The sequence below is a fragment of the Scylla paramamosain genome, chromosome 7 (assembly GCF_035594125.1).
Source record: "Scylla paramamosain isolate STU-SP2022 chromosome 7, ASM3559412v1, whole genome shotgun sequence".
In the NCBI taxonomy this organism is placed as follows: Eukaryota; Metazoa; Arthropoda; class Malacostraca; order Decapoda; family Portunidae; genus Scylla; species Scylla paramamosain.
This window is the reverse complement of record NC_087157.1, coordinates 27,763,116-27,773,115: the sequence shown is the minus strand read 5'-3', so window position 1 is coordinate 27,773,115 and position 10,000 is coordinate 27,763,116. Positions and strand designations below refer to the sequence as shown.

Here is a 10,000-nt window from a genome sequence, read left to right as displayed (position 1 = left end):
TAACTAAGAACAGTGAGCTCTACAACTGCCACCATCGAAGCCGCAAGTAATCGCTTTGTATTGACGAAAACATAAGAATACAAGAAAACAGAAGCTGCAGGAAGCCAGTAGGACAAACCATGGCGGTCCCTGAATAACACGTGCCAACCTATAATCCCTATCTATAAATTTACCTTCTATTAAAGCTCCCTATTAACTCGGCACTAGCGGCCTCATTATTGTGTTTATTCCCGCCACCTATCACTATTTGAGAACCTGTTTAATGTGTGAGGGGCTGAGGTGGTGGAATATCGCCTTTTATCTGGAGCAACTCTGTATATTACGTGACACACTCATACACACCTGTTCTTTTCATTACTACCTGTCTACCTTGACATTCCGCTAATTATCTCTGTTTGCGGTTGGTAATAATTAATTAGTTACATGTTACGTTGCCTCACATGTTATTGGTTATGGTTCTACGTGTATCATTTTGTATCATTGCACATTTCCAGGAACCTTGGGTCACTTTTTAATGTTTTTTTTTTTCCACCTGCCTCAACACTTGTCATCTTGCTTCACCACAACTCCAATTACGCTTTAGTTTTTCCTATACCATGTCGCTTTACACGTTATATACCCCCTTGCCTCACCTGTTAATAAGTTAATGTTCTACCTGAGTACTCATGTAATATTTTACCATCACACCCTGTATTAAAACAGCATACATCAGTTAATATTACTCCCACCTCTCGTCCCCTGTGGCCACACACTCCCTTGCATCATCACACATTAATAAATTAACAAATCACTCACACGGGACTGCACCCGTCAACTCGCAGCCGTCAGTAAGTTAGTTGGTCACCTGTCACTCCTCATAACAGTTGATAGTACCTGTGCTCCGTGTTTGCATAGCCACGCATCACCACACACTGATGAACTACATGTCAGCCAACCTGCATGATAACCACTCAACTTGCAACACAGCCATCAATTAGTGAGTTACCTTTCGCCTCCCACACCTGAGCCCTGTGCAGGTGGCAGGACGTGCGGAAAGCGTGGAGTACACACCTGATCCTCACTGACCTGGTGGTCGGCCAGGTGGCGGTACTTGCAGGGCAGGAAGGCAGTGGCCCCGAGCTGGACGGTCACATTGGTTACGGAGTTGTTAGACAGGTTGGCTTCCGGCAGCAGGTGACGGAACTTTGACATGGGGTCCTCCGTGGTGGCGTCCGCTGCTGGGGAAGATGGGAGACTGTCAGTTTGTAGGTTGTTTTGGAGAATAGTGTGCTTTGAGGTAATGGAAGATATTAGTAGTGATTAGACGCCTCAGAAACCAGAAGAAAGGAGCAAGGATAGAAAGGTAATTTTGGAGTATACGAGTAGTGAGACTGAATATGTTGAAAAATCGGCTGTGAAAGAGAGATAGGAAGGCTGTAAGCTTGCAGGTCATTTTGGGGTATAGTGTGGCTCTTGGTTAGTTTTGAGGCAAGGAGAAAGATAGAAAGAATAAACTTTGACGTCAGTTAGTTGGGGAGAGACTGAGATACTCTGTGTGCCTTTATGTAATTTTGGGGTATTGTGTGGAATCTTAGTTTTCGTCTTCGGCTGTCAAGAGAAAACTACGGGAAGCTATCATATTTTACGTACAATAATGAAAGGAGAATATTTTGCCCTTTACTTTTCTTTAAAGGGTGGAGAAAATAAGGGAGTGTTGGTTCTTCCGTTTCATCGTCATTATTTACGAGAGAGAGGGAAGGGAGGCCGTCAGATTTGGGGTAATTTCCAGAGATTTACGGAACCCTTTAAGTACTTCTGAGGCAGGAAGGGAGAGAGAGACTTTTCCGTTTTGCCTTCAGAAGTTAGAGGGAGAGAAAGTGAAAGCTAGTCAGTTTTGGTGCAATTTTCAAGAAAAGTCAATGGTCTAAGTACTTATGGGGAAGGGTAATGTAATTCTGAGTGACTTCCAGGTAGTTGTGCTCTTTGAGACCTATGGAGGGAGGAAGGAGGGAAGGGATTGCAGAAAATAGGGCGTGGGATCGTGTGTAGTAGCGTCAGGTGTTGAGGAAAGGACCTAAGAGGCTGTCATGCTAGGTAATTCTCGGAGGAGGGAAGAGAGAAGGAGGAGTAAAGGAAGAGAAACTAAATAGGATTGCAGAGGAGGCAGGGCGCGGTGTTTTACAAGATACTCTCCTGTCAGGTGTTCTGGAAAAAGGAGGAGTAGATGCCGCGAGAGCCCTATGTGAATTACGTTAGTGGGTCTGCAGTACATTCAACGAGGATATGTAACAGTACTTGTGTGAGTGCTTTTAAGGAACCGTGGGTCTTGAGTACTTACATGAAGGGAAATATGCAGAAACTTTCCACGTTTCTATATGAGGAACAGTGAATGTCTGAGTGTGTTCGTTACATTCAGGGAAGATGAAATGCAAGAAGTTTTGACTTTACTTTTGAGGAATTCTGGTGCTTGAGTACTTGAGGGAAGAGGAAAAGTACTTCTGAGTATGTTTCAGAGTACTTTTGAAGAACTCTGGATAGTTTTAAGAAGAAAAGTTGCTTGCTCAGTAGCTTGCGGCACGGAAGGCAGCAGAGAGGAGAGGGATGTGGAAGGCGAGGGATCCTGCCTTGTAGCGCGAACAGTTAGGGGAGATGAGGGAACGTAGAGAACGTGAGAAAACGTGTGAGAGAGAGAGAGAGAGAGAGAGAGAGAGAGAGAGAGAGAGAGAGAGAGAGAGAGAGAGAGAGAGAGAGAGAGAGAAGGAGGGAACGGACGGCAGAAAGGCATAAATCTTGCAGTCTTACAGAACCACAACGAATGAGTGAAAGTGAAGAAAGGAGAAAAACAAGCCCTAAGATAACAAAATTCACAATTCCAGCGTAGCCAGAGACTCGAGAACGAACCAAGCATTGCAGAAAATGTTAAAAATCGTCCTTCGGAAAACGGAAAATTTAGAAGAGAGAGAACCAAGAATTAAGTGAAGAAAAACAAAAGAAAAGGAGATGAAGAAGAAGGACAAAACAAGAAAAAGAATTCACACACACGCACACGTAACAGTGGGACATGGAGAAGCCAAGAAACATTTAATAGTTTTATGAAGTCTTCCTCAAAGGGAATATGCGACTAATCACTTTGCAACGCCGGAAAAATGAGACGGAAGAGGAAAAATTAACCTGAGGATAAGTCTGGCTTCTTTTGTGTTTTGTGTGTGTGTGTGAGAGAGAGAGAGAGAGAGAGAGAGAGAGAGAGAGAAACATATAACACACAAAATATGACTGAGCAAAAATAAACAGGACGTATGGAGGGAGATTAAAAGGAAGAAAGGAAAAAAGAAATCTGCTGCCTCAGGGATACGAGGCGAAACTTAACGACCCACATCCGAAAATAGACAAGGAAAAAAAGAGAGATAAAGGGACGCTGTAGTCTTTGTAAGTCCCATAAAACCTATATGCTGATGTTTCCATTTTCTTTTCTACTAGTAATACAAAGGCGGTTAAGGAATTTCAACGTTTTCCTTCTCGTCTTCCTCCTCCTCCTCCTCCTCCTCCTCCTCCTCCTCCTCCTCCTCCTCCTCCTCCTCCTCCTCCTGTTCTTTTTCTCTTCCTTTTCATTTTTTTCTTTTTTTTCTTTTCTTTTTCTTTTCTTCAATTTAATTTCTTCTTCTTCTTTTTCTTCTTCTTCCTTCTCCTTCATCTTTCTCCTTCATGTCCTCCTCCTTCTCTCCCCTCAGCCAACTGGATGTGATATAACTTTTCCTCCTCCTCTTCTTCCTCCTCCTCCTCCTCCTCCTCCTCCTCCTCCTCCTCCTCCTCCTCCTCCTCCTCCTCCTCCTCCTCCTCCTCCTCCTCCTCTTCCTGCTGCTGCTGCTGCTGCTGCTGCTGCTGCTGCTCCGAACTCACTCACCCACACACACTCATTCTTTACTTCCTCGTTTTCTATTTTGAGATGGAAATGCTTGGCTTTGACATGGAAAACGGGAGAGACCTGCGAATGATAAGGGAAAAAAAGGGAGGGAGGGATATCAGGCCAGGGGAAAATGTCAAAAGAGAGAGAGAGAGAGAGAGAGAGAGAGAGAGAGAGAGAGAGAGAGAGAGAGAGAGAGAGAGAGAGAGAGAGAGAGAGAGAGAGAGAGTGAGTGATGTTGGAACGTTTGCTTGAGCTGAAGTGGTTATAAGGATTGTTAGTAGTAGTAGTAGTAGTAGTAGTAGTAATGTAGTAGTAATAGTAGTAGTAGAAGTAATGCAGTAGTATTAGTAGTAGTAGTGGTAAAAGGAAGGATAGTTCAGCAAGTTAGATATTACGAGAGAGAGAGAGAGAGAGAGAGAGAGAGAGAGAGAGAGAGAGAGAGAGAGAGAGAGAGAGAAACAAAAATCAAAGAAGAAAAACGATCAAAAGTGCGAAGCGAAAAAAAAAAAAATCAACATACAAATCACGTGTAAAATATGAAACAGAACTACAGAAACAAAAACAATAAAAACTACACGAAGATGACAAAAAAAAAATAAAATAAACGAAAAAAAAATCAAAAGACAAAAACACAAAATGAGAGAGAAAGAATAAAAAAATATAAAAAAAAAATTAAAAAGTGAGATAAAAGCTCGCAATTATAAGAGCAATTGGCAGAAAATATGAAAAGTTCAATTGACGTCATGTGAGTGGCAGTAAATCTGATAACTTTAGAGGTGACAGGTCATGCCGAGGTCACCCTGAGGTCACGCCTTAAGGGTTGTGATGCCATGCACTCTCTGGCCTGAACTTATTCTCTTACGGGAAGCAAATCACAAGAAGATATTAAAGATAAATGGGTAGAGAGAGAGAGAGAGAGAGAGAGAGAGAGAGAGAGAGAGAGAGAGAGAGAGAGAGAGAGAGAGAGAGAGAGAGAGAGAGAGAGATGATGATGATGAAAGATAGGAAGTAGAGGGGAAAGGATTAAAAAGTTGATGTCATAAGAAGGAAGGGAAAGGATGATCGATTGGAAGAAGAGAGAAAATTGTAAAATGTTTGCTTGAAGAAAAGAGGTGAAGTGGAGAGAGAGAGAGAGAGAGAGAGAGAGAGAGAGAGAGAGAGAGAGAGAGAGAGAGAGAGAGAGAGAGAGAGAGAGAGAGAGGCGAAAGAAATTTTACCGATAATGTGAGTAATGAATCTAATAAAACACACGAACTGGAAAACAAAAACAAAAAAAAAGATCGTGAATAAAAAGAACGGGTGTAAGAATAAAATTTAAAGGGAGACTGATGAATAAAATGAAACCTGAATAAAAGAAAATATTGAATCAAGCTGAAAAAAATTTATGCAAATGACAAATAAATAAAAAGAAAATGAATGTAAAAAGCAAATCTGAAATGAATAAATAAAAAAACGAAAAAATACACCAATATGAATAATACAAAAGAACGATTGAAAGGACACACACACACACACACACACACACACACACACACACACACACACACAGAGAGAGAGAGAGAGAGAGAGAGAGAGAGAGAGAGAGAGAGAGAGAGAGAGAGAGAGAGAGAGAGAGAGAGGTGAAAAAAGATCATAAAATTCGAGGCAGATACGCGAGGCAATAAGAGAGGAATAATTGATCAAAGGCTGGCCAGGTGTGTGAGCCGCCACAACACAGGTGAAGGCGAGGCGCGACCTGGTTGTGTATAGCGTGACACCTTCCTTCTTTTCCACGTCAAGGAGTCGCTAGGATGGAAATGAGATCTTTTATTCTATTTTTTTTCTTTTTTTTCTGTTCTTTGTTGTTTTTGGTGGTGGTGGTAGTAGTGTTGAAGAAGAGAAAAAGAGAGGGAGAATAAAACAAGAAAAAAACATGGACAATAACACCTTTTTTTTCTTTTTCTTCTTAATCCCCTTCTTCTTCGTGTTCTTCTTGTTCATCTTCTTGTTCTTCTTGTTCTTCTTTTCTTTCCTCCTGTTCTTTTCTTTTCTCTCCTTTTTTTCTTCTTCTCTTACCCCCTCTTTTCCTCCTCCTCCTCCTCCTCCTCCTCCTCCTCCTCCTCCTCCTCCGGTCTTTCCCACTAATAGCGTAGAAGAGTTATCCAAACAAGCTTGTGAGGACCTCAAGGTGTGTTGCTGTTTGGACTTCTCTGTGTTCCTCTTTTTCATTCCTTCTCGTCTTTCTCAAGCCAATTTGAAAGTAGTATATCCGACGCTATTTTGAAAGTGAAATCAATTAAGAGTTGTGAAGGTCTCTCTCTCTCTCTCTCTCTCTCTCTCTCTCTCTCTCTCTCTCTCTCTCTCTCTCTCTCTCTCTCTCTCTCTCTCTCTCTCTCTCTCTCTCTCTCTCTCTCTCTCTCGCCTTCCGGTCAAGTACTACATCAGGAAAAGTAATTATCATAACTTCTCTCATTTCTCCTTTAATTTCCTTTAATTTTTTTCGTTTCATTTCTTTGGTTTTCGCTTCCTATCCTCACTTTTAAGCTATGTTGTTCTTGTTTTTGTTATTATTATTATTATTATTATTATTATTATTATTATTATTATTATTATTATTATTATTATTATTACCATAGTTATGATTATTAATCTTCTTCATCATTCCCCGTTTTTTTACCTCCCTTCCATCCTGATATATTTAATTATTCATTCATGCCTTACTCTTCGCTTTTAATGTAACCTTTTTCTTCCCCCCTCCTCCTCCTCCTCTTCCTTCACTTTTGCTCTACTGTCATGTCTCTCTATTGTGCAGCAAGTTGGAAATAGTTACCAGACAAGCTTACGAGGAATCTTAAGGTTTGCTTCTGTTTGGCTTTCTTTTGTATATTCCTCTATTTTTCTTCGTCGTCGTCCTCCTCCTCCTCCTCCCGGCGCGCCAGTCTCGCCGCGCCCTATCCCGCCAACTGTTGTCTGCCGCCGCCTCGTGACCTTCGCTTAATTAACAAAGGGCAAACTTCTCGCCGTAAAAGTTCAGATTTCCGCTCCAGAGTGACTCTATTCATAATGCACAACTTCCGACGCACCTCAACTTACCCGCCCGCCTGCCCGCCTGCCCGCCTGCCTGCCTGCCTGCCAGCCTTTCCCCCTTTGATTCTTCACCACCTCTCTCCCACCCTAACCTCTCTCTCTCTCTCTCTCTCTCTCTCTCTCTCTCTCTCTCTCTCTCTCTCTCTCTCTCTCTCTCTCTCTCTCTCTCTCTCTCTCTCTCTCTCTCTCTCTCTCTCTCTCTCTCTCTCTCTCTCTCTCTCTCTCTGATATACCCACCTACCTCACTACTTACCTGCCTACCTAGCTATCTATGTACCTAGTTAGTTTTCTTCGTACTTTTTGTGGCTGCCTTTGCATTTGACTTAGCACAAAACCTACCCTAACTTGACTTAATTAAGCAAAAGTTAACCTAACCTAACGTAACCTAACTTTACTTAACCTAACCTAATCTTTGTACCTGTCTACCTTTTTTACCTTTTCATCTTACTCCTCCTTGTTGCTTGGTGTTGTTTTTGTATTTTCTCTGTAGCATTCTGAGTCTTCTTCTTCTTCTTCTTCTTCTTCTTCTTCTTTGTACCCATTTCACCTTCGTCTTCTCCCTAATTTTCCCCTCCTCCTCCCCCTTCTCCTCCTCCTCCTCCTCCAGTATAACTCCACAGGCAGCAATAATTTCCTCCACGCGGTATGAAAGCGCAGACACAAGACTCACCAGAGGACACGCAATGCATCCCAGACCGCCGCTCGTGTGGAGGGAAACTGGTGCCGGCTGAAAGATTAGACTCGTGTAATTGTGGTTATGCTCGGAAGATAAAGGAGTTAAGGTTGTTGGCTACATAGGTGAGTATTTATTGTTATTAGTAGAAATTGTTAAGTACAAGGAATTGAAGTTTTTTTTTTTTTAGTTTTATACTGGAGGAAATTGAATGGATTTTACTACATTTTTTCCCTTTCTGTCAATTTTCATGACTTGTGTGAGAGAGAGAGAGAGAGAGAGAGAGAGAGAGAGAGAGAGAGAGAGAGAGAGAGAGAGAGAGAGAGAGAGAGAGGGGTGGGGTATGTGTATAATGAACAGAAACATGACATCCAGAAATGTGAAAACAAGTGAGTAACGAAAATGAAAACTCACGAGAGAGAGAGAGAGAGAGAGAGAGAGAGAGAGAGAGAGAGAGAGAGAGAGAGAGAGAGAGAGAGAGAGAGAGAGAGAGAGAGAGAGCGGTATGCGTATAATAAACAGAAACATGACATCCAGAAATTTGAAAACAAGTGAGTAACGAAAACTAAAAATCACAAAATAGAGAGAGAGAGAGAGAGAGAGAGAGAGAGAGAGAGAGAGAGAGAGAGAGAGAGAGAGAGAGAGAGAGAGAGAGAGAGAGAGAGAGAGAGAGAGAGCTATCAGCAACTAATAACAGTGAGGAAATTCATATTAAGTTTTTTATTACTGAAAGCATTACTCCATAACAAAACAGAAGTTCCATTTGCTATTTACTCATGAACCAAAAACAAAACACGTCTTTACATCTACGTACTCTTTTTCTCCATTCTATAATCGTGTATTGAGAACTTGATACCGTGAGATTAAGCAAGATATGTTTATTTTTTGTCTGAGGGGAAAAACATCCATTTCTTTTCATCTATTTTTATCTATTTTACTCTGTGTATTTATTTACCTATTTACTCATCCATTCATTTATTTATTTTTTGTATTACGCAGTTAATTTATTTTACATTATCGTCTTTTAAGTCTTTACGTAAGGGAATTGTGCGGTTCGTGTTTACAAATATTACTCTGGCAATACGATCCTCGCACCAACAGTCTCCCAGCCAGCCACTCTCATATTCATTGACTTTTTTTCTAATATACCCTGCTGATTGACTAAAGATAATAAATAAATCTTCATACATTAATTTTCCGAGTTTCATCCTTAGAAAAACATAACTCTTTCACACACTATTCCCAGTGATCCTCATTATCATACTAAATGCCAAAACTTGTAAGATTTCACATATTAATTTAGTGCGCTGCTCTCCCTTGCTTCCTGCACATGCTATGCTTGGCTGTCGTGTTAAGTGAGCCTGTCCCCTAGACGCAGCATGTGATTGATGGGCGCTGGGGAAAGGGTGCATTGGATTGGTGGAGGCAGAGACGTGACATGTGACGCCCTTGCACACTTGGCTGTATTCTGAAGTATTTTTGACATCTAATCTTAACTCATTTCAACAGCCTCTAGTGGGACGTGCTTGGGTTTTCAAAGGTATTTTTATAATTTGGGTTTTCAAGGGTATTTTCATAATTTCAAGAGGCTCCAAAGGAACGTTTTAGGGTTTTCAAGTGTGTTTCCGTAAATTTGATAGGCTCTAATGAAATGTTTTAGAATTTTTAAGTGTTTCTCTAAATTTGCCCGCCTCGAATGGAGTGTTTTGGGTTTTTCAAGAGCGTTTCCATAGTTTTAACAGGCTCTAATGGAATGTTATAGAGTTTTCAAGACTACTGCCTTACATTTATTGTCAGTTTAAAAATAATCCTACAACATGAGCGGGATAAAGCACCCATGAAAAACAGACTAACCATTCATGCGGCCTGTCAAAATAGTCCTTATTAGGAAACGAACCGATGAAGAAAAAGAGTTACTGGATAACGTTACCGAATTGTGCGAAGTCGTGATAAAGGATACGATTGAGATATTACACTATTTTTATGCAGTAAATGTCAGTATCAGTTATTGCAGTTATCATGAATTGTCGCTCTTGTCAAGATTGGTGGTAATAATTTAGCAGTTTGTTGTGCTTATCATGTACTTTGTATGTATAAAAAGAAAAGTTTTCAATACCGGGTGATGTTTGTCGCCTATAAATCAGAAGCAAGGGACAGGAGGGTGTGTATCCTTGCCTTTACTAGAGAGAGAGAGAGAGAGAGAGAGAGAGAGAGAGAGAGAGAGAGAGAGAGAGAGAGAGAGAGAGAGAGAGATTGTGTGCGTGTAAGGAGGAAGGGAAAGCAAAGCAAGTGGAGAGAAGAGGAAAGGTAGGAAGGAAGGGACGGTGTGAGAGGAAGAGAGTGAGGAAAGGTCGGAACTAAAGGAAGAAAGGAGCAAG

The 10,000-nt window shown here is 41.3% G+C and overlaps 1 protein-coding gene across 3 annotated transcripts in view; it reads right to left on the bottom strand.

Moving 5' to 3' along the window:
• LOC135102290 (hemicentin-2-like) overlaps positions 1–10,000 on the bottom strand; it is a 61,745-nt gene that overhangs the window by 49,644 nt on the left and 2,101 nt on the right. The window contains exon 2 of one of the 3 annotated variants that reach the window (XM_064007299.1): positions 1,051–1,217. In XM_064007299.1, the coding sequence (XP_063863369.1) occupies positions 1,051–1,217 (167 nt within the window). The remainder of the gene's footprint in view (positions 1–1,050; positions 1,218–10,000) is intronic. The other 2 variants (XM_064007301.1, XM_064007300.1) reach the window with 2 other exon arrangements.